This window comes from Elephas maximus, chromosome 2 (assembly GCF_024166365.1).
Source record: "Elephas maximus indicus isolate mEleMax1 chromosome 2, mEleMax1 primary haplotype, whole genome shotgun sequence".
Lineage (NCBI taxonomy): Eukaryota > Metazoa > Chordata > Mammalia > Proboscidea > Elephantidae > Elephas > Elephas maximus.
Window position 1 is genome coordinate 215,403,857 of NC_064820.1, and position 24,119 is coordinate 215,427,975.

Genomic DNA, 24,119 nt, shown 5'->3' on the forward strand with positions numbered 1-24,119 from the left:
CCCACTGCCATCGAGTCGATTCCGACTCATAGCGACCCTATAGGAGTTAGCCATAGTTGATTTAAAATTTGCTACATGTTGCCCGATGGCCTTCCAGAAAGATGCCAATGTACACCCTCTACAGTGGTGCCGGCATCACCAGCTTGCCACTGTTACTCACCCTGGCTAGCGGAGAGGAAAAATGGAATGTTGTGGATATTAGTGTGATGGAATGTCACGGCTGTCAGTCCTTTAAAAAGGTCAACATGAAGGCCAAATGAAATCAGGCATTTGGAGTGCCTGATACAGCAACAGGTCTTTAATGTGTTGCCGTTTCACTCTTGCTCAGAAGTCTTGATGCTCCCAGCTGGCAAATGAGCCACTCCTGCAGTGCACTCAGAGAGCAGCCTCCTACCCTGCCTCCCAGGGGCTGCCGGCAAACTTTACAGAAAACCCTGGGATCCAGCACCCAGGGATAGCGCCTTCCACCCAACTACTGAATTCTTTAGGATAACGGATAAACGGAACTTGTCCTTCCTATGAAAACACAAGCAGGTGGTGTGGTTTCTCCTTACAGCAAGCAGTACAATCTTGGCCAGCATTCCCACCGCCGAGATGGCACACAGCACGCGGGGGACAGTGAGCCAGAGAGCACATGCCCCGGCCCACGCTCCTCTGCTCCCACCCGCCCACTGCCGAGTAAGTAGGCATCGGAAGAGAGAAATGAAACAGCGCAGCTACCTGAAGAAGAACTCACCGTATCCTGACACCGTGGTGTTTTCTGGGGACTTCTCGCCCAGGGCTTCCGTAGCTGCTTTCAGCTGCTCCTTCAGCCTACTGATGTCGCAGTCTGCCTTTGCCTTCACGATGCTGAGCTCCGTGTAGATGTCTTTGTACTTATCGCTAGCGTACTTCTTGTCCTTGGAAATCAAAGAACAGAGACCAAAAGTGGTATGCTGGCGTCAGTGCCTCCAAGTAAAGTGCAGGGCTCGGGCTGGCACATGAACTGGGCCCTCGCCCAGCTGCAGCGCCTAGGGCCAGGGCAGACACGGGACACAGAGCAGAGCCAGTGGCGCACGACAGCACGGCGACCAGGAGGTGCTCCCCCTGGATTCCTGGGGCCTCCCTGAGCTCAGGAGAGGCGGTCCGCTGGGCCACCAGTGCCAGAGGCTGCGGCTCCCCCTGCCAGTGATCGTTCAGCTTGTGGGCCCTTGCTGGGAACCCTACTCTGTTTGGAGGAGTCCTGTCCCACTTTCAAAGTGACTGAATCTCCTCCCTTTGATTCCAAGAGTCCCCCACAGGAGATAAGCAGGGCCTGACCAACTGGATGGGAAGCCAGGCCTCTTCTAACCTGTGCAGAGCGCACAGGAGATGCAGATACAACCCCTCAAGGGGAGACAGGTGGCTCCTCTTTTCCACACTTAGTGCGGACTGGGGTTTTACGAGAACTTGCTTGTGAAGTTGCTCTCCGTGAAGACGACACCTGTTCTAGAGCAGCCTGGAGTATACCTGTGGGGCTTTCTGTGGGTCCCGCCCTCTCCCCCCTTCTCTGGGGCCCATTCCCTGGATCTCCCGGTGACACAGCCATTACCCGCAGTGCTGTCTGCAGCTCGTCCTTGAGAGAGCTGATTTCCTGTTTTAGGTACTGTATCTCTGACTCCTTGACCCGCAGTAAGACCTAGGACAAGAGAGGAGTCGGGACTGAGGTTCAGGGATGAGAACCCTCTTGTGTCTCTGCACAGGGGGCTAGGGTCATCCAGAGCCCCCCACCCCCACCCCCACAAGAGGGCACGCTGCTGCTCAGGATGCCTCAGCCATCAACATTTAATTGAGAATACCAGAAAAGACTGTTTAAATGTTGTGGGAAACTTAAAAATTACATATGAAAATAGAAGGAGAGGAAACCACCCAGAATTTCTTCTAGTACTCTGAGATCCAGTCTCATTTGCTTCCGGGGTCTCGTGAAGTGTAACTGCTGATTCGCTTTCTGCCGAGGCCACCGCTGACATGCCTGTGGGGACTCCCTCAGCCTCTCCTGCCCGTGCGTGGTAAAGCCCTCCTAGTATGAGATCTTTTTTGTGAAAAAAATCTTAACCGAATGGAAAGAAATCTAAGTGCCTTCATAAAACCACACCTTATACATCAAAATCAATCACTGTAACTTAAAACGAAGCCCTGGTCCTGAGAAACAGGGTGTGGTATAATCTCAAGCACCCAGGGATTCAGTTATTACACGTGAGAGTTTCAAGTGGCCAATATCTGTGGCTGCGGTGACAACCGGAGAGTGGGCGGGGGGGGGCTGGGTTGGACCACCCCTCCTGGTGGTGGCTCCCATGCTGCCTGGCAACTGACTGCTGCCTGCTGTGATCTTGGGTAACTTTCATATCTTGCAGTGTTCTTTCACTCTTATCTCCCCGTGACATTGCCGACTGGGGACTGCATCTGTTCTTGTTTTGGTCTGCACAGTGCACAGGGTGGGGCTGGGTAAACGGGAGGAAGCTGGCTGAGGCATACCTCTAACTCGTAGGCATCCTTGCCCTGTGTGAGGGGCGAGCCCCCAGCCTCCCCTCCACCGTCCCCGGTCAGCAATGTCCGTAGCCGTGTGATCTCTGCAGCCAGGCGGTTATTTAACTCCTGGGGGACAGCAATGCAAAGCCAACTGTGACACTCAACACAGATGCTCGGGGGTCACACACCAAACAACTCAACAAGGAAAAGATAATGTTGCCACTAAGAACATGCAGCGGTCAGCTGTAAAAGCAGAGGAGGATGGGGCGCTGTTGTGTGCGCGCCAGCACACTTAAGCTTCAGCACGTGAGGGTTGTCACTACCTGTGACCTACCTCCCCGTAACAGCTGTCTGAAGGGGGTTATATAAGTGTTTATGGAGCTGTGTATGCAGGACTTGATCACCTTTCATACCTTTCTGTTATGATACCAGCTGCCATTGAGTGGACTGCAACTCATGGCAACCCCACGTGCGTCAGAGTAGAACTGTGCTTCCATTGGGTTTTCAAAGGCTGATTTTTTGGAAGTAGATTACCAGGCCTTTCTTCTGAGGTGCCTCTGGGTGGACTTGAACCGTCAATGTTTTATTCAGCAGCTGAGCTCTTACCTGCGGTACCCATAACTAGCGTTCATTCGTTTCATGGTTTGTCTCACTGAGTTCTCGCAGGAGTAGGCCCTGCTGTCCCCCTCCTCTCTCATCTTCTGTACCTTCTTTTCAGCTGACAAGTAGCCACTTTCTAAGCACTGCCGCGATGAAGTGGAAGGAGTCTTGCCCAACAGCCCTCGATACACACAGGCTCAGCAGTGCGTGTGGGGCCAGGGGACGTCTCCGGCACACCGGGAAGAGAGGCCTCATCACATACGTCTGTGCTGCCAGTGCCAGGAGGCCAAGCGGAATGGGTAACTCAGGGGGTGGTTTGACTTGGCACCCCCAGAATAGCTTACATGAACTAAGTCTAACTTGAACCCTGCAATTAACCAGAACTTTAAATGCACTCCAGCTTTCTGAGAGCAGACAGTTTAATGAGTGTACGATTCCAACTTGAGCAGCCTAAGCCGCCTCCCTCCTCTGCAATGAGGGCTTCTGACCAAGGCCCTGCTTGGCAATTACTGAACCAAAAACTCAAAGATGTCAGGGGAAGGAATGAAGACATTTTAGAGTTCCCAAAGGGCTGTACAAAAGTTACCCCAAATTCCAGCAGCTGGCTCAGGTGAACAAGACAGCCAACATGCTGAGACATGTCAGAAGGCCCTCATGTGGCATGCAGCTGGTATGGCTCACCTGGTTGTGGGCGTTGAGCTCCTGGTTCTCACGCTGGCACTGCCGCAGGGCCTGCCGCTCAGCCTCCAGTGCCTGGGCCAGGTGGGCGTTCTCCAGGCACTTCTGTGAGTACTGCTCTGACAGCACCTCCAGCTCCCGCTGCACCGACTGCAGCTCCTCCCTGGGGAGAGGCACTGCTCACAGCCCTGCCTCACTCCGCCCCGGCCTCTGAAGGCTCCCTGTCCCTTCCTGCAACTTGCAGTGCAGTGAGATGCTCAGGAACAGTCCCTGTGGACTCTGTGGTCACCACCATTTTTTATCCATTTAAAAAATAAGGGATGACAACTTAAAAAATACTTCAGGTTCAAAAAATCTACTCCGTGCCCTTCCTTGGCTGTCTTTCCAACAGCTTATTATTTCTAAAGACATATTCCTACTACTCCTCTGATGCCAGTCGACAGAGGACCCTTTCCCGGGGCACAGTGCTGGGTTTCTGAGAGGAGCAGGCTTGGGCTGCTCAGGGGGCGTGAGGGCAGACTCCAGTGCTGGGCTCTGCAAGCACACAGGATGCTGGGCCGGGGACGCCGTGCTCAGTCACCCTGGGGCCCTGGAGAATGGTTTGGTTTTCCCCACTAGGGAGACTAAGGATGAGGGGCTTCAAGAGCAGATTTTTCAAGACCCCCTTTCTTGGTGGCTGCTCTATGGAACGTGGCCCCATGCCATAGCCCTCGGCCTTGAGTGCACCTGTCTTTACACGTCTGTCTCCTGCACTAAACCTGGAGCTCCTCAGAGGCAGGTACCATGACATCTTTACACTGCCACAAAGAATCAGAAAACGGCTAATGACCAGTGGCTTCCACAGCTGCAATCCAAGGGCTGTGCGCTGTGCAAATTCTACACAGGAAAATCAACTGCTGACCCTGGTGTGTGCTCTCCACCCTGTCGCCTGTGCAGAGGGAAGGAGCACACGGCGTTTCTCCAGGGAGCACTGCTGGGGACACATGCTGGATCGTAGCCACGTCCTCCCCCAGGCTGCCTGAACAACAGCAGTGGATAGAGAGGGCTGCAGAGGCTTCTCGGAGCAGCAGTAAACAACTAACATTACAAAGTCTCCTTTGTTGCACCCTATTCTTTAGGTTTCAGTGATTGTTTTTCGTCGGTTTGTTTACTAACAGGAAGCCCCGACTCAGGCCATATTCCTGCTACAAAATATGCCAGCTCAAGGAGGCGCCGCAGTGGCAGCTGAAGGCAGCAGGAGGGCGCTGCCACGCAAGCTCCGTGAGCGGCCAGTCTGATCGGCCCTTTAGCGCCACTTGCTGCCACACCACCTGGGGACTCGGATCTCTGCGCAGCTGTCAGACGCTCTCCCTGACCCCCCAGGCCCTCCTGGAGGCCGCCCCTCCTGCTGGACGACTCACAGGTACTGCCGCCTCAGGGCTTCAATGTCCGAGTTGATGCTGCTGATCTGGGAGCGCTGGCTTTTCTCTAGCTCCCGCTCCATCTCCTCCCGGTGGGCGTTCTTCATGGCCTCGATGGCTGCAAGTATGCAAAGAAATGGCGAGGCTGACAGGCAGCCCTCCTGCACCGGGCCCCTGGGTGTAGGCAGGCTGGAAGAGTCCCCACTGACTCTTCCAGAAGGGATGGAGTTGCTTTTTTTGGTGTTAGAAGAGAAAACTGATAAATGCCAGTGTTAAATCACGTATGAGTTCATAAAACATGCCAGTGCTTGGGTTGGTATATCTTCTCTTTGGTACTGACATGACAACTGACTGTGCAGTCACATCCGACTACAGCAGTATCACAAATCACCGGCAGTGCGGACACTCGACTGTGCCTGCCCAGAGCAGAGCACGTCAGCTCTGGAATAAAGATGTCGCCAAGGAGGAGCTGGGGCCTGGCTCTGGGCTGGGGAGTACTCAGTGTCTCCTAGCACCAGCTTCTCCTTGGAGAGAACTGTGCAGTGATGTCTCTGTCTAGAACGAGCTTGCAGCTGTCCTGCCCCACCCGCTGCCCACCTGAGATGGTGGCGGCAGTCTCTTCTGCCAGGAGGCGGTCCTTCTCTTCGCGCAGCTTCTCTAGCTCCCGCTGGTGCTGCCTCTGCAGATCCTCAATCTTTTTCTGGTGTGTCTCCTCCATGGCTGCAAACCCCCGCTCACATGTGGCCTGCAAAATGCAAATGGGCTGTTGGTTTTCCTCCTGACTCCTAAGTAGGGCTTCCTGTCTCATAAGCAGCCAAGCACCACTCTGGCCCCATCAGCCCCTGTGGAGCTCGAGCTGGCTGCCGAGGTTTCCACTGAGGCTCCCCCGTGCCTGTGCGCTGTTAGAGCACTAGGAAGGTGTGTGCATTCATAAGCTATGTGTCTTATTTCTATGTGATTGTTCTGAATCCCATCTCTCCTGGGAAAGGGTAGGTACTGTGGGTAGGAAGAGGGTGCGGTGGAGTTTCAAACAGGCAATCCTGGACTTTCATAGACTCACTGTGGCCAGATGGAAATGGCGGAGGAGGAGAGGAGAGAGAAGACAGGAAGAGGCTCATCATTTCTGGTTTGGAGTTAAGAGTGAAGAGCTCTCAGTGCCAGCAGCCACAAACTGGGCACCTCATGAGCAACTGTTAGCAACAACGACCAGCAATGGCCCATATCTTCAGGGCTATTACCTTCTGAGTATCTATCAGCCAGAGGACCGAGGCCGCTGGGGGAGACCCTGCTGCTCCTTCAGGGGTAGACAGAGCCCATTGCCAGCAGTCAGGTGCCTCGCCCAGCCCTGCCATTAGCCAGCTGGTGACTGTAAAACGGCCATTTCGCCTTGCTCTTTCCCCAGGTGCCAATGGAGGGAATTGGGTCAGGCTGCACTCGTCACCTTGTTTTCTTTAAGAATGTGGAGAGATGGGCCTGTCGTGAGCAACCGCACCGTGACCAGGCACGCACAGCAGAGCTACTGTCCACACCGGGCCATGCCCTGTCAACCTGGACAGGGCTTACTACGTGGACAGGGGCACAGGGGAAGGACAAGGCACCCTAAGAAAAGACCCACTACCCCAGCACCCACAACAGGGAGCCTGGGTCTGGGGCAGTGGCTCTGGGCACTGTGCTGGAGGCTTGCTTTCTGTTTACATCCCTGCAAGGGCCGTTCAGAGCAGGGAGCTGCCTCTTCCTGATGTTTAATAATGGGGGAATGTAGTCAACTGTACTTCAAAGGCAAGTCTGGGGGTGATCCCCCAGCTCCTACTCTATACTGATTGGTCCATCGTCTTAGCGCATGGATTCAGGAAAGGATGCCTATCATCACAGCTCTGGCAAGAGCTGAGTGGCTGTTCCCACATCCTTCCTTCAGCTCTTCAAACTCGTAACTAGCCCAGACTTCATAGCAACATATCTGCTGTACTATCAAACCAGGCATCTCTTCTCCTATGGCTCCCTTATGGAAGCTGGCTGCCTCCTGGCTTTGCCTCCTCCACCTCCCTCACACCCAGGATGGTAGAAAGTTCCAGAGCTGTGGCCAGGTCTGAAGGGAGATCTGCCTGGCCCTCAGGCTCTACTTCTGAGTGCCTTGTCCTCCATTCCATGCTTGGGCTAATCTATGGTTTTTCAGCTAACACGCAGCTGGTAGGCCTTGCAGTTTTCATCTTGGTTTTTTTTGTTGTTGTTGTTTGAAAACTTCAGAATATTTGGAAGACAGGCGTAAAAATTCTTCTAATAGAGAGACTAAGGTACCTTTAAAGATCCAACTGTTTCCTTGGAGAATGTATACGCTAATGACTATGTAAACAAATTTTAACTTTTAATTATCCCTGTGATCAACAAAAAGCTCTGCAACAACCCATTTCCTGAGCCACGGTGGAGAGGCATCCCCTTGTGGCCACGGCAGGGGTGGGGAAGCACTAGAACAAGACCCTTGTCTCCACAACCAGGAGAAAAATCCAAACAAAGTGACTGATATTATCTGGGCTCTCCTAAGACTAGTAGTATTTGGTTACAAAAGAGGGTTATGTCCACCTGATGGGCTGGGAGCAGAAACTGGGCACAGAGCAACAGGCTCAAAGCGGCACCCTAAAAGATGCCACCTGGTGCGCTCCCCTGTGGAAGAACACCCAGAACCCAGCACAACCTCGGGGCAGCTTGTTAGCCAGGGTGTTTTGTTCTGATTTCTGCTAACTGGTGGTCTGATGTCAGCAGGTCCAGCTGGGCACTCTGGGGGTGGAAATCACCTCACCTCGGAGGAGGTCCTTGTGGATGCAAATATGAAGGGTGGACCTGGTAGGAAGGAGTACCCTGTTTTGCATGGGTACAGCCATAGCACTTGTGTACACAGACTGGCACGCTGTTGGAGGCTCTTCAAGGAGGGCACTGGGATCTGGGTGCAGGTCACGGGGTCACTGCAGAGGTCTATGCTGTCAGGTCGGGTCACCACAGAGGCCTGTGTTGACCGTCAGGTCGGGGCATCACACAGGCCTGTGCTGTCAGGTCAGTTACCACACAGGCCTGTACTGTCAGGTCAGGTCACTACACAGGCCTGTGCTGTCAGGTGGGGTCACCACAGAGGCCCGTGCAGTCAGTTCAGGTCACTGCAGAAGACTGTGCTGTCAGGTCAAGTGACCGCAGAAGCCTGTGCTGTCAGGTCGGGTGACCACAGAGAACTGTGCTGTCAGGTCAGGTCACCGCAGAAGCCTGTGCTGACCGTCAGGTTGGGTCACCACAGAGGCCTGTGCTGTCAGGTCAGGTCACCACACAGGCCTGTGCTGTCAGGTCAGGTCACCACACAGGCCTGTGCTGTCAGGTTGGGTCACCACAGAGGCCTGTCCTATCAGGTCGGGTCTCCACAGAGGTCTGTGCTGTCAGGTGGGGTCACCACAGAGGCCCGTGCTGACTGTCAGTTCACGTCACTGCAGAAGCCTGTGCTGTCAGGTCAGGTGACCGCAGAGGCCTGTGCCTTCAGGTCGGGTGACCACAGAGGCTTGTGCTGTCAGGTCAGGTCACTGCAGAAGCCTGCGCTGACCATCAGGTCGGGTGACCACAGAGGCCTGTGCTGTCAGGTTGGGTCTCCACAGAGGCCTGTGCTGACTGTCCAGTCGGGTCACCACAGAGGTCTGTTGCTGTCAGGTCGGGTAATCACAAAAGGTCTGTGCTGTCAGGTCGTGTGACCACAGAGGCCCGTGCTGACTGTTAGGTCTGGTCCCCGCAGAGGTCTGTGCTGTCAGGGTGTGCGTCAACTTAATCTGACGCTACTTTCACTTACACTTAGTGCCACAGGGATCACCCCATGCCTCAGAATCTGCCTCATGACAGGCTTGGGGGAAGAACAAGACGTAGCTTCTCCATCCCAACGGCCCCTGCTCTTGATGATTGCACCTGCCTATCTTTGGTTAAACAGGTTGTGTCATCACATGGGGTAAATACTAAGCCTTTCTCCCAGAGATGGAGGTGTATGCAGTTGGGAAACAGCCTCAGCTGTCTGCCAAACAGTGGCTGTCAGTGCTGGGGTTGGCAGCAGCAGCAGAGAAACCATCTATGAATCAGGATCTTGCTGAGGCAAGCACCTGGGGAAATGGCATTAGCCTCTAACCAAAACCCGCGGGTGTCCGTGCTGGGTAAGGCACCGTGTCACTGAAGAGCTCCCGAGGAGGAGCCTGGCGCTGGCTATATGGAGCCAGTAGAGGGAGGGAACATTTGTGGGCGCCACAGCATATTGTGGAGTCTGAGATATGGAGGGACCTCATGAGGACAGTGCCAGGACAGTCAGGGTGCCTGCTCAGGAAGATGGCTCTGAGCAACACAAGGGTCTCTGGGGTCAGTGGGGTGGCGAAAGGACTGGACACTCCACACGGCCCAACCTCCTGAGAGGCCCAGGAGGGCCATCCCTGCATGCCTAGTGATGCTGAGTGTTAAGGGAAGCAATCACTGGGAAAGGGCATTTTCCCCAGCTTCTGAAATGGCAAGTGTGGGCAACTGGAAGCTGTGCTAGGTAGAGAAGCCCTTCTCAGATAGAATGCTCATGAATCCAGGCTCCTCAGGGAGCTGGGACAGGAGAGTGACTGCTCTCAGGACAGTTAGAAGAGTCTGGAAAGCACCTCTGAGGGAGCCTCTGGTCATGTCTCCCTGGTCCCTCACTGGCTCTTCCCCTGTGAGCTTGAGGGCTCCCTTTGGACCTATGCCTTGGATTTGGTTGTGCTCTGGTCCCAAATGGCAGGAGGCTTGGACAGGGAGCATAGAGGCTGCTCTGAGGGCCCAGCTCTGCCTCGGAAAAGGGCAGAAAGGTGCTCTAAACAGAAGGCACCTGCAAATGGGAGGTGGGGAAGATTAATCTGTCTTCACATCAGCAACTGGTTATCCTTCCTGCTACCTCGCCTTTCCTTTGGGTGATGTGATAACAGGAGGCCGGGCCATTGGCCCAGTTTGGCTCAGAGCTCGCACTGGGGCCAGTGGGTAACAGAGAGAGCAAACAGAACTTCAAGAAGGTTCTGTTTGTACAGTGACTAGAACCAAGGAGCCCTGCCCAGCTCCGCCTTGGAGCAAGACACATGGAACCCCTGGCAGGAAGGAGCCCCGCACCATTGGAGGGAAAGACCTTTCCTGCCCAGGGCTGTGTAAGTGAAGGATGTTGTTTATGACCTTCAGATTCTCCAAGTCTCTCTGGTACTTCTTGCGCAGCGTGGCCGCACCACCCTCCAGGTCCTTGTGCTCTAGCTCCTCCCGCATGGCATCCGTCTGCGCTTCCAGCTCTTGGATGCGCTCGTGCAGCCTGGCTGCGGACTCGGCTACCCCCTTGGCCTGACTGGCTGGCCAGCTGGGGGAGGGTGGGGGCAGGCCGCTTGGGGGGCCGGGGGCCGGCAGGGCTCCAGGGCGCTGCTGCTGGCAGTGGCTGAGGGTTTCCTTCAGGCGCTGCAGGTTCTGGGAACAGTGCTCCTGCAGTGTCCGCAGCTCCTCTGCATGAATACCCTGCAGCTCCTTTATCTTAAGCTGGAACCTGTCCTCGAGGGTCTGCATCTGCTCCACATGGTGCTGCTCCAGGTCCTGCCGGTCTCTCGCGGAGGTGTCCAGCTGGCTGAGGACGCGGCTGTGCTCGGCCTGCAGCGTACGCTCCGCCTGGCCCAGCTGCTCCACCACGCCCAGCAGCTCCTCCCTGTGCCGCCCCTGCAGGGTGCGCACGGTTGCACTATGCCTGCTCTCCACCGCCTCCAGACAGCCCTGCTGATGGCCCAGCTCTGTCACCCTGGCCATGAGTTCTGCGTTTTCTCTTTCGATGATGGCAATCACTTCCAGGTACTCGCTCTTCTGCTTCCGGAGAAGGTCTTCATACTCCTCCCGCAGGGCCCCGAGAGCTTGCACGTGGCGCTGGCAGGGGGCGTCCCTGCTCTGCCACGAGTCCTTGTACAACTGGAGCTCCTTTTCATACTCCAGCCTAATCCTGCAGGCTGCATAGCACACCTGAGCCTGAATGATAGCATCTTGAACTAACAGTGAAGAATACTGACCAAGACCTCCCAAACAACTGCTATAGGAAAGAGTCTGGGAGGCCTGGAGAAGCTTCTGACAGCTGCTTATGGACTCTGCAGGAGGAAGGCAGGCAAGAGCTGTGGCTATCTCCCCCAGGGTGCGGGCCTTGGCTTTCAGCTGCTGGGCAAGTTCCTCCTGCACGGCAACGAGGGTGCTGGAGCGCCGACCCGATAGCTGAAAGGGCTCTAAGGCGCTGCTGGGGTCCTGACGCGGCACTTCCCCCACGAGACTCAAGTCCCAGGACTGCAGGACACCTTCTTCAACACCTGCTTGAAGCCCGAGGGCCCCCGAAGCCTGCTGCATCACTCTGTCAAAATCCGGAGTGTGGTAGGCCTCCAGGATCTGGCTCAGTGTGCACCTAAGCCGCTGCAGGGCCGCCCTGGTGCTGCACAGATTGTCCTGGACAGTGCTTAGCCGGTGGTGGAACGACTCCCTCACCGACTGTGTGACAAAACTCAGCTCGGCCCTGACCAGTGTCGCGTCTGCCACGGTAGGGGCCAGGGCAGGTGCCAGACCCAGCCACCCCCCATCAGTGGCATCTACTGCCTCGCCTCCTAGTGTCACCAGGTGCTGGCTCAGTAACTCAACCTGGCTCCAGAATTCCCCATCCACCAGCAGCTTCTTCGCCAGGGAATCTGCCAAAGGCCCAGGGCAAGCTGTGGCATTTTCAGACTCCAGGGGCAAGCCTCCCACCTGGGAAATCTCTTGGAGGATACAAGAGATGTCAGATGTTGTATTTCGTAAAGAATCTGCGATCTGACTGATCAATGAGGCTTCCAAAGCTATCTGATCTGAGAGGCGCTTCAACTGTTCCTGCTCGGTCAGCTCAGGCTGCTGAGCAGGGGGTCTCCTTCCTTGCAGGCAGCTCCCGTCCTCATGCAGAGCAGGGGCTGTGTTATCTGTGGGAGCTGGCACGAGCTGCAGGACCTGGATGGCCTCAGCTAATATGCCCTCCATGCTGGCCAGACAGGCCGCAGGGGCGGCGTGCTCCTCTTCTGGGCCCATCCGTGGCAGGGACCTTAGCTGCTCGAGGCATTTTTCTAAGCAGGTAAGGGCCTGGCTGTTTTTCACCTGGAAGTCCCCGAGCTCCCCAGCGTGGCTCTCTGTGAATGCTGCCCTGCCTTGTCTCTCCAGCTCCAGCTGAGAGGCTAGTGCGCTGGCCTGGGTGAGGCTGGCCCGGAGCTGCTCACGGAGCTGTGCCTCAGTGCCCGCCCACTGGTGGTGCAGTGCCACCAGGGCCTCCTGGTCTCGGCCGCGCTGGCTCTCCAGCCGCAGGGTCACATCCTTGAGCTTCTCCTCTGTGATATACAGCTTGGTTTCCAGGGAGTGTATGATGGAGAGGTAGGTGTCTGTGTCGCTGGGCCCGGGGAGTGGGCCGGGGGCAGGCTCTGACGACATACTTTCCTCTGAGAGTGAGCGGTCCTGGCTGGTATCAGAGGACGCGCTGCTCGTCCAGGCCTTCTCCGACCCATCGAGGTGGATGTATTTTTGGCACTGGATCGTGGAGAACCGGATTTTTTGCCTTTTAACACCTGGTATCCCCGGGTCAGGCCTTGTCATGCTCTCCAGGTGCCCTTCATCATCAGGTGCTTCCGGTGACCTCAGGGGCACAGTACTGTCTTCCCCACCAGGGCTGCTTACCCCATTGTCTTCCCCCAGGTCAGTCCCCGGGTCCTTGCCCTTAGGCCCTATGTGTGGGATGCCCAGAGGCACCCCTGTGGCCTGGAGTTGCTGGCCCACATGCATAATACCGCCACTGTCTGTCCCCAGGGTGGTATGAGGCTCTTCTGACTCCTTTGAAGGCTCATCTGCTAGCTTCCTGAGCATCTCCTCCTTTGCCTGAAGCTTTATTTCAGTCTCCTCTAAGCTGCTCCCCAAGGCCACCATCTTCACCAAGGCCTCACTGAGGTCCTGCTCTTTCTTTTCCACGACTCTCTCGTGCAGGTCCTTGATGCGCCCCAGCTCCTCCTCCCTCTCATGCAGCAGTGCGTGCATGCACTGGAGCTGCCCGGACACCTCCCCGAAGGAGCGTTCCAGGCTCTGGTAGTCGGATTCCCTTCCCCTCAACTGTGCCTGCAGTGCAGCAACGTCCCCGTCAGACACAGTGACCCGGGCGACCAGCTCTTGGAAGCGCTGCCTAAGGAGGTCGCACTCGTCTCGGAGGCCCTGGACATGCTCGGAGAGCTCCTGGATGCTGGCTTCCTTCTTTTCTAGCTGCTCCTCCAGCTGGTGCACATGCTCACTCCCCTCGAACTTGGCACTCAGCTTCTCCTTCTGCAGCACCTCCACCTGCTGCTCGCGGTTCCGCAGCTCGTCCTCATAGGCGCTGGCCTTGTCCTCTACCTCCTTCAGGCTCTTCAGCAACACCTGCTTCTCCTTCTCGCAGCTCTCCAGTAGCAGCTCGTAGTTCTTCTGCAGCTTCTCCTCCATCAGTCTCTGGGCCTGCTCACTGGCGCCGAGCTGCTGACTGAGGTCGGCGACACGCTCCTGCAGCCGCTGCACCTCCCTCTGCCGGTCCCTCTGCAGTGCCTGCTGTGTCTCCAGGTCCCGCAGCTCCTGCATTTTCTCCAGCAGCAGGGCTTCCGCACTCTTGAGCTTCTGCTCGCTGGCTTTGAGCTGCCCGCTCAACACGGCCTCGCTGTGCTGCCATTCCTCCAGCTGCTCGCGAACCTTGTCCTTCTCCAGCTTCAGGTCACTCTTGAGCTTAGCCAGCGCCTGCTCCTTGATGGCCAGTTCGGCAGCGGCGTTGCTCAGCCTTGCCTGGAGGCTCTGGGCCTCGGCCTCATGGTGTCGGATAGCGTCCTTGGCCTCCCCATAGCTCCGCTTCAGGGCCTGAATCTGCTGATTGACCAGCTCCTGGCGCTGGCACTGGGCTTCCAGCTCGCTTTGGAGATCTTGGTTGACTTTATGGAGCCTCTGCCAGGCGCCGGGCGGGGAGGCGGCCACTTCAGTCTTAAAAAAACCGATTAGACACTAGGTTAGTAACACTCTGGCCTCCCGGATCTGAGTGTCACACCTCTGGCCAGGATCACCACGGAAAAGCTCCTGGGGTGGGTTTGCCTTCTCTCCTTTGCATATTTTTTTTTCCATTAAATAATCCAACAAATCATCTTAATTTTTTTTTTAAAGTAGCTGCTTTCAGGTAAACAGAAAACATGGACAATAACATCAAAACAGCTCTAACTGAGTAGCTTCTAGGAGAAATAAACCAAACAGAATTGAATGATGGAGCACACGGATAAGCAAAACGAAGACCGAGGACACGGGGCGGTGGGTAGGAGGACACAAGGGAGGAGCAGAGAACCTGCGTTTGTTTGTTTGTTTTGCAAAACAAAAGCACACAGTTCTAGACAACCAGTCCTCAAGAAGTGCAGGGTGTTGGGTGCGTGAGGCCACTTCCTTCCACGACTGGAGGAGAAGGAAGGAAGGTGACTGCCGGGAGATGTCACTGTTGTAACACCCGAAACATTTCCCTTTGGAAGTGTATCCAATCCTACAGTTAACAGGAAAATTTAATCTCTACCTGTAAGAAGACAAATGGGGGGGAGGGGGGGCCAGGAACCATGGAGTAAAATATAATAATCAACAAAACAAACAAACCTTTGTGGAACTCAAAATAAGAAAGTAAAGCATGCAAAAAACAAAACGAAACAAAAAACAAATGAAATAAAACTCCCCAAACTGAAAGGCATGCAGAATGGACAGAACTAATATAATTTAGGGGTGAAAAACAGAAACATGGAGAAGGATGAGGGGAACAGCCCAGCCTAAGAACCTGGCCTGCCGTGTGGCGGCGGTGCCGGGAGGGGAGCCACAGATGTGACACTCAGTTACAGTCAGTTCCACTCTATGCTCCATGTCCCAACCGTGCATGCCACCCCCCAGCACAGGCCACTACAGCACCCACCCTGCGCGCAGGCCTCCTCCTGGCCCTTCCACACGAAACAAAGCCGCATTCGCATCTGTCTTTTGACCACAAGCATTCCCAGAGCTCAGAGGGTGGTTACACCCAGCCAGGCGTTCAGCTTCCTGGGCAGGGATGGAGACCAGCTTCCCTGGGCTGCCGCAGGGCTTCAACGTGGGCTCAGGCTCTTGGCCCCTGCAGACCCTCAGGCTAGCAATGTGCAACGTCTGTGCTAGGTCTCTGCCTCTTGGCAGGAGGGGATGCATGTGGGGTGAGGGCCTGGCAGAGGCTTAAGGAGGTGCTCTCCACACCTGGAGGGTTGGCAGGAATGACCTGGAAAGCTTCCAGAATCAGGCGGGTAAGAGAAGGTTGCCCACCCTCACCAGTGCTGGGGCCATAGAGTATGGACTAGGCATGGCAACAATTAGGCCAAAGGTGGCTGGAGAGAGAAGGGCCCAGGGCCATAATCAAATGGGAGAACAAACCGAAGGCAAAGGGAAAATGCAACAAAAAGGAAAGAACGGAGAGAGGCAAAAGGGTCGACTCAGACACAGAGAGTGGCTGAGAGCCACCTGGTCCACCAATAGCCCTCAAGCTGAGGAGGATGGGTACCTATGGTTCTACAAACATTGCCCAGTAAGCTCATCACAGGTACTGAGTCTCTTAGGGCTGTAAAGTCCTGGCTGTTAGGCCTGGGTGGACACAGGCCAGGAGGCTGGCCTGTGGGGGAGGGCGTGCATGTCCCCAGCACCTATCTCTGATCCTTTCTCTATTTCTCACACCCTCTCCCCTTCGTGAGAACAACTGGCACAGCATGAGCTTTGTTCGTGCTATTGCAAGCACGTGCAGTGCTTGGAGCACATCGGAGAGGCAGCACCACAGGCCCCTGCACTGGGCACCTCCTGCCTCGGGGAGCCCCAGGCAGCCCCACCTCACTCTGCTTCTCTGTGGGTCTGGCTGCTGGAAGCATTACTAGACAGGTGGGCTAGGGCTGCCGGCTGTGTTATCTGGGGATGCGTCTGAGGGCTGGCCCGGCCAACCATGGGATGACTAGCTGCCGGCCCTGAGCTGTTGTGGCCAGTCGACACACTGCTCTGTCTCGGTCTCAGGAAAGCTCCCCAGTCACTGTTGGTACCACAAAGTCTCAACAGCCTGGCCCTCAGGTGGCTGCTGTGACCCAGAGGGCTCCTTTGAAAGGCAGAGGAAGTGGGGGGCTGTGCTTCTTGTCCTGGCACCGGCTGGGTGCCCCACTGGCACCCTGCAGCAGAGCCCACAGGCCAGCTCCTCCCCCGCTGGGGGGACCCTCCTATCTTTGTCCTAGACTCCCCCTGTTCAGAGCATGATGCAGCTCCCGGGTACTTCTGCTGCCCAAGGACACCCCTGCAGGCCCTGGGTCCTACAGACCAGGCACTTGGCATGGCTGGGTGAAGTGTGCCCCCCTTGAGCTTCCCTCTAGGCTTGTCTAGTCTGCTCAGGCTGGGGGTGCCATGCCACACATCCTCTGAAACTTTGCCTGGCCAGAAAGTGAAAGGCGGGGCCTGGCTGAGGTGTGGTGCGGCCAGGGTGTTGGGGGAAGGCTCTGACTCCAGCTTTGCCAATACTGTGCTTGGCCCTAAGCAAGGCTCTTGGCCTGCTACGCTCTCAAGTGTTGGCTCCTATCTGTGAACAGGCCCAGCACTGCCGTTGTGAAAATAACCAGCAGTGATGTCCGAGACGGGTGCTGATAACAAATCTGTACCGGGCACTCTGAGGGCCAGACAGAGTACTAGAATCATCTGTTCATAAAGGCCTTTGGTGGAGAGGTTTGGGCAGAGCCCCCAGTGTCAGGCCAGGAGGAGAGAACACACAGAAGACCCCCCACCACATGGAGCCCCTCTTGAGGAGGCGAGGGGACACGGTGCCACTCAGCCAGGTTTTGCACATTCCTACCCTGCCAGGTGTGGGTGCCCATATCGAAGCCCCAGTGTACCAAGCAGCTGCCAGGCCCTACCTGCAGCACGTAGCCCTCCCGAGCACTCTGCTCCCGGCCCAGCGCCACTCGCAGCTGGTCCTGGAGGAGCCGGTTCTGCTCCAGGAGTTCGGAGGCCTCTTTCTGGCTCTGTTCCAACTGTTGGCAAAAAGACACACATTTTAAAACAAAATCACAATCATAACCAAGGCAGAAGCATAGCAAAAGGCGTGCGGTCTCCCACACAGCCAGAGACATTTGGAATCTCCACGTTTCAGCAGATCTGCTGACCTGGACTTCAACAACTCAAGCCCCTATCACACCGGTGTGTGTGTTACACTGTGGAGGGGGCAAGGGCAGTCCCGGGCTCCCATATAATTCCCACACCTGCTTGTGTCTCTAACGTGGAGCCTCCCACCGTGAAAAAGGTCTTCTGGAGCATGAACGGAAAAACACAATGTGGTATAAACATACAACGGGATACTACTCAGACGTAAAGAGAAATGAAGTCCTAATACATGCCACAGCTTGGATGAACCTTGAAAACATGCTGAACAAAATAAGTCAGTTGCAAAAGGACAAATATTATATGATCTCACTTACGTGAAATGAGCAAATATGCAGAAACCAAAGTTTATTAGTGGTTACCTGAGGTGGTAGGGAGGAGGAAAGGAGCAGTTTTTGCTTGGGGCGTATTGGGTTTCTGTGACTAGCGGTGGAATAATTTGGACAAGGACAGCAAGAGTGGTTGTACCACATGAAGAATGTAATCAATGTCACTGATTTATACATGCAGAAATTGTTGAATTGGCGAATGTTTTGTTGTGTATATTTTTACCACACACACACACACAAATCCTAAAAAAAAGTCCTCTTGGGAGAGCCCCACATAGGTCTGCCCCTCTCTGGGGAAAGGGTACACCTCTGTGGGGAAGTGCCAGCTTTGCACAACACTAGGAGGAGAAAAGTCCCATATAAGGTTCTGTCTGCAAAGGGGCTCTGGCAGCTCCCTCACTTGGGGTGTGAGCCCAATGCATGGGTGGGCTACTTCACCCTCTTCCTGCTTTGGACGGTTTTGAATTCCTGCTCTCATCCATCCTCCCCTTCCTGGGGCTTAGTGTGGTGGGGGGCACCGAGGCAATCAGGAGCTGGTAACTGCTCAGTGGGGAGGGCTGGGGAGGGACCGCGGGATTGTTGTAAAAGGGATGGTAGCCCTTGATTGGTAAACACGGAAGACCTGGCACTACTCAAAACAGGAAAACCAAACCTGCTGCCATCGAGTCCCAAAGTCCCTGGAGGACAGAGTAGAACTGCCCAAAGGGTTTTCAAGGCTATAATCTTTACAGAAACAGACTGCCACATCTTTCTTCCCTGGAGCAGCTGGTGGGTTCGAACTGTCAACCTTACAGTTAACAGCCAAGCACTTAACCACTGTGCCACCAAGGTTCCTTCATTACATCACTAAACCAAACTCATTGCCATTGAGTCGATTCTGATTCAAACTGACCCTACAGGACAGAGTAGAACAGCCCCACAGGGTTTCTAAGGCTGTAATCTTTATGGAAGCAGATTGCCACATCTTTCTTCCCTGGAGCGGCTGGTGGGTTCAAACTGCTGACCTTTTGGTTAGCAGCTGAGCACTTAATCACTGTACCACCAGGGTTCAGTAACACTACTTGACAGCCTGAAAAAATCACAACCTGGCCCTGGCACCTGGCTGGCTGGCACGGCCCATACCAACAGCAGCAGAGTGATGTGGGCCAGAGCTGTTGTTTCCCTGTGTTTTGCCTTCATTATTTTATTAACCGGAGTCCAAAACCTCATTGCTGCCGAATCAATTCCGACTCATAGCGACCCTAACGTACAGGGTAGAACTGCCCTATAGGGTTTCCAAGTAGTGCCTGGTGGATCTGAACTGCCGACCTTTTGGTTAGCAGCCATAGTTCTTAACCACTGTGCCACCAGGGTTTCCTTAACCGGAGTAGAAAACAGAAAAACTGGAGTGTTGATGCTAGCGCTAAGTGTACGCTTCATACATTTAATAAAATGGGAGTGTTGATGCTAGTGTTAAGTGTAGGCCTCCTACATGTAATGAAACAGGAAAAAGACAGGAAGTGCTAGGCATACCAAAGTGGCAAGCCTTTTTTCTCTTTCATGTTGTTGAGAATACACACAGCAAAACATACACCAATTCAACCACTCCTATGTGTACGATTCAGTGACAATGATTGAGTTGTGCCACCATCCTCAGCCTCCTTTCTGCGTTGTTCTTCCCCCACTAACGGAAACTCACTGCCCCAAGGTTCCTATCTAATCTTTTGAGTTGCTGTTGTTACCTTGATTTCATATAATTTTTTTTTAAAAGAGCATGATACTTAAGGCGGACATTTTATTTTTTTAATTGTACTTTCAATGACAGCTTACAGAACAAACTAGTTTCTCATTAAACAGTACACACTGTTTTATGATATTGGTTAACAACCCTACAACATCTCAACAGTTTATCTTCTCGACCTTGGGTTCCCTATTACCAGCTTTCCTGTCCCCTCCTGTCAAGGCAGGCATTTTTTTTTTTTTAGCAGTTTACTTAAACTACTGGTTTTAAGAAGACTTCAGGGGATATTTTAGTTTAAAGTTTAAAGATTATCTCAGGGCAACGGTTTCTGGGGTTATCCAGCCCCCATGGCTCCAGAAAGTCTGGAGTTTGTGAGAATTAGATATTCTGTTCTGCATTTTCTCCCTTTTGATCAGGATTCTATAGAATCTTTGATCAAAATGTTCAGTAACGGTAGCTGGGCACCAACCAGTTCTTCTGGTCTCATGGCAAACGGGGTACTTCTTCACGGAGGCAGTTAGCCACACATTCCATATCCTCCTCCTATTCCTGACTCTCCTCCTCCTGTTGCTCCAGGTGAAGAGAACAACTGCCATGTCTTAGATGGCCGTTTGCAAGCTTTTAAAACCCCAGGCACTACACAACCAACTAGGATGTAGAACAGAAGCACTAAATACGTTATTACGCAAAGTGGCAAATCTTTGACCTTAGTTAGCTAGTTGTGTAAAAGAGTGCATCTGAAGCACGTCTCTGATGACTGTGCCTCACAACTGTAGGGCACTGACAATGTGCAGGTCCCTGGCGATGGAACTCCCCCTGAAGACATAGTCATCCACGGTTCACGTTTGGTGGATTTGATTTCTAGATACATTTTTATGCAAGAATTTAGTATGTTGCAGATGTAGGGGCTGCTATGCATCCCGTATCATGATGCCCTAAAGGGGGCCCAAAAGAAGTTAGCCTCAGGAGCCATATGATAAAAGGTGGATTTAAGCGGGTCCCAGACTAGCTGCTAGAGGCACCCCACCCATTCTTCACCAGGTTGGTGGAAAATCACCCACCTAGCTACCACGCCCAGTAGGGCTATCTCCACTGACTGCCTTCACCCGTGGCCACGCCTTCTGTTACACACCCTAAACATCTAGGATCCTGCCATTGTCCCAACCCCAACCCCTCATTCAGGCCACCAGGCCCAGCCCAAAGCATCCTGGCTCTCTGCCAGCACCAGCCAGTTCCATCCATGCTGCCTCAAGCAGCCCAAACTTGGATCTGATCATGTCACTGCTCTGCTTCCACCCTGTGACCAGGTACTGGGTGCTGTACCCCCTGGGCCCAGCACCCCACTAGCCTTTGCTGGCTCTAGGATCAGCAGAGTCCCGTCCCATCTTGCACCCCTCCTGATGAGACCTCACATGGCACTGTGAGGACTCGCTCAGGTATCTGTCTCTCCAGCTGTCTGCGTATCCTCCTCCCTGGCACTGTGGCTGCCCACATCGTCAGTGAAGGTGACAGAGTGCAGGGTGCCCACCACCCTCCAGGCACGTACCCACCCTTGCTGTTACCTCCTTTTCCAGCAGAGACGTCAGCTCCTGTGCGGGGAGCCGGTCGCTCCCGTCCTCAGAGGAGGCCAGGTGCAGTGGGGAGATGGGCACTTGCTTCTCTTCCCGCAGAGGGGTGGTTTCCACCTGATGCCAGCGCTGCTCAATCTCTACATGGACACTCTGTGTCTTAAGGTCTGGGGTCACGGGCAGTCCCGGGCTCCGGTCAACCTCCATCCGCAAGATGGCATCATCCGTGCCCCCCGGCCCATCCACAGTGTCGAGTGCTCCGAAGCGTCGGCGGCGCTCCTCCCGGCGCCTGGTGCGCTCCCGTTCCAGCTCCCCTGGGTCCGCCTCAGGACACCCCGGCTCCCGGGCATCGCAGGGCCCCGTAGCACTGGCCCTCTCCTGGGCGAGGGCTTGCTGGATGGGGCGGAACTCGGCCCAGTCAAAGGTCTTGGAGCGCCCCTCGCGCCTCCGCTCCCGAGCACGGCTTCGTCTCTGGTCAGGGTCTGGCTCCCCCGTGTCGCTCTCCTGCTTCTCACTCGGCCTGGGGCAGGTCTCAGGGGAGCTGCTCTTGCTCTTCTCCTCTGGCAACGAGCTGGTAGAACAAGGAGGGCACAGCACCTGTTAACCAGCTCTTAGTAACAACTACCCTGCACTGTACAAAGATGCAGATAGATGCATCGGGGCTGTCCAGAGCCTGCAGAGCAAGTGTCCAGCTCGCATGTGCCTTTTCTACCCTTCTGCCCAGTTGCCACTTCCTTGGAGAGAATTCAAATCTGGTTCTGAGTTGGGAGGTTGAAGGGACAGGAGAACCCACAGACAGTCCAGAGAGCTCCAACCTGGGGGGTCCCGGTGGATGCTGTGACCAGAGTGTCACAACGGCCCTACCGCCCAGCGTGGAGAGAGAGGAGATGGAGCTCCATAGAGACGCCAGCGGGCCCTTGGGGAAATTACCAGCCTGGCCGCCCCTGCTCAGACCATGGTGCAGTGCCCCAAAGGCCGCACCAGGCATGGCTGCCACTCATACTCCTGGAGAGGCCAGTTGCCTCCGTGGTGTCCTGTACTGGGCTGTGGTGGCAGAATGAAGAGAAAACTGCTACTTCCCTAGAACGGACCAAGATGAGGACTTTTCTCACAGGTGGGTGGGTGGGGGGGTATCAGGCAGGGAAGCAGGATGATCAAATCTAAGATTCCAAAACCACTCTGGCTGCTGGCACGAAGATGGGTCAGAAGGGATGGCTTAAGGCCATTTATGGGTGAGTGAGATGGCCCAGGTGACCCCACAGGCCCCTCCATACAGTGGCTGAGGGGACACAAGTGGAGCCAGAGCTTTAGAAGGCAACTTGGTAGAACCTGGCACCCAAGAGCACTAGGGAGATGAGGGAAGGAGGGCTGGAGATGACTTAAGATACCAGGTGAGACACCTCAGGCTGGGTTCTGCTTGCCTGCCACAGTGGGGTCAGAGATGGAGTTGCCTTTGTCTAACTTGCTCAAAAGCGTGGATCCCTGAAGAGGGCCCAGCCTGAGCAGAAGTGGGGCAGCTGCATCAGTTTACTGGCAATTTGGCAAGGAGACTAGGTGCAGATTTGAGGCAGGGGACTCCAGGACCTGTGAAAAAGCTCCAGGAGACCCCAGCCAGCACTGGGCTTAGAAGTGTGGTCTCTGTCTTGTCGGAACCCCCAGAGGAGACTTAGAAGCCACCTGGGGAGAGGGAAGGCCTAGGGGTGGGCCCAAAGAAAGAGGCTCTGTTTAAGGTCCAGTCCTGGCAGCGTGCTAAAGCAGATCAAAGTGCTTTGAGGCTCCTAGGTCTGCAAGCCTCCAGCAGAGCTACACTTATATCTGAATAACAAGGATCTAAGCATAGCCCACCATGAACCAGAGGCGAACAGCTGACAGCTGTACAGAGCGTTAGGATGTATGTACACGGTCCTCCCCTCTGGCAGAAGTCGCCTTCTGCCAGTGCTGACTGAACAATGGCCTAGGAATGAGGGCCTCTGCTCTCCATGGAGGGCAAGCCTACTCCTTGAGGCGCCTCCAGCCCCAAAGGCAGAAAGCAGGCAGCAACCTCCTCAGCCCAAGACGGCAAGGGTGAGTGAGGCGCAGAACAAGGCCAACCGCGTGGGTCAAGCGCCTGCGCATTTTGACACTTTTCTGTTTGTAACAGCTTCCTGGGATTGGGCTTTGCAGCAGTAGAGAGTTCCTGTTTTCCTCAAATAGTAAAAGCCCACAAAGAACAAGGACAAAGGCTGAGAACAAATGGGGCGAGGTGCACACAGTACTCAATCTAGGACACACTAGATTAAGCAGTAAATTCTAGCCAGAAAGGTAACTACTGAATCAACCTTTGTATAGTGTCTGGCCTGCTTGCGGTGGGAGTCACGTCTTGTTCATCACTGTGACCTTGGCACCTGCCCAGGGCTGGGCAAACAGGAGAGAGAAAGTGTGGGGCCCTGTCCCCTCTCTGAGCTCGTGTGTACACAGCATTCTGAGGCCATAGAGGCCCCTGTGCCGTGACATTCCAGAGCTGATGGTCTCAAGAGCCAGCGTCCTGCAGCCAGGACCCTAGATCCATTACACAGACCCTACCCCACCAGGGAGCAAGCACTGTGCCGGGGAGACTTCAGGCCCCTCGTGAGATTGTACAGCCCTTGTGTATTCAGAGCCCACCCTGCAGGCTTCTGTTCCCAACAGCCTTGACAGAGAAGCCCAATGCCCACTCTTGCTTTGGTACAGGGGCACCTTGATGGTGCTCAGAAAAGGGTGTCCGGCTGGTAAAGCTTCTGCCTCTGTGCCTGACTTGGAGAAAGCCATGGAACACCAAGCCTGCTCATGGCTGCACCCTTCCTGCCTCACTGTGCGCAGAGAAGGAGCCCACTAATGGATGAGTCAGTCCTCTAACAGGAACCCTGAGAGATCAAAAACGGGGGGCTTGTCCCTTGCCACAATCTCCTGGTCTTACTGACTCAGGAACCACTGAGTACTCTATGGAAGAATGAACAAATGATGCCAATAAAACAGGAGAGAAGGATTAAAGAAAAGAATTAACACCCTCAAAAAGTTAAACACAGAATTACCATGTGACTCACCAATCCCACTCCTGGATATATACCCAAAAGACTTGAAAACAGGGACTCAAACAGATACACTG

General features: G+C 54.7%; 1 protein-coding gene across 12 annotated transcripts in view; it reads right to left on the bottom strand.

Moving 5' to 3' along the window:
• The window catches only part of MPRIP (myosin phosphatase Rho interacting protein), a 211,661-nt gene that overhangs the window by 12,870 nt on the left and 174,672 nt on the right, over positions 1-24,119 (bottom strand). For 8 of the 12 annotated variants that reach the window (XM_049874770.1, XM_049874771.1, XM_049874761.1 and 5 more), the window contains exons 14-22: positions 20,978-21,566; positions 17,135-17,251; positions 10,356-14,192; positions 5,763-5,910; positions 5,166-5,283; positions 3,769-3,928; positions 2,494-2,613; positions 1,571-1,657; positions 737-899 (exon numbers count right to left, since the gene is read on the bottom strand). In XM_049874770.1, the coding sequence (XP_049730727.1) occupies positions 737-899; positions 1,571-1,657; positions 2,494-2,613; positions 3,769-3,928; positions 5,166-5,283; positions 5,763-5,910; positions 10,356-14,192; positions 17,135-17,251; positions 20,978-21,566 (5,339 nt within the window). The remainder of the gene's footprint in view (positions 1-736; positions 900-1,570; positions 1,658-2,493; positions 2,614-3,768; positions 3,929-5,165; positions 5,284-5,762; positions 5,911-10,355; positions 14,193-17,134; positions 17,252-20,977; positions 21,567-24,119) is intronic. The other 4 variants (XM_049874772.1, XM_049874773.1, XM_049874762.1 and 1 more) reach the window with 3 other exon arrangements.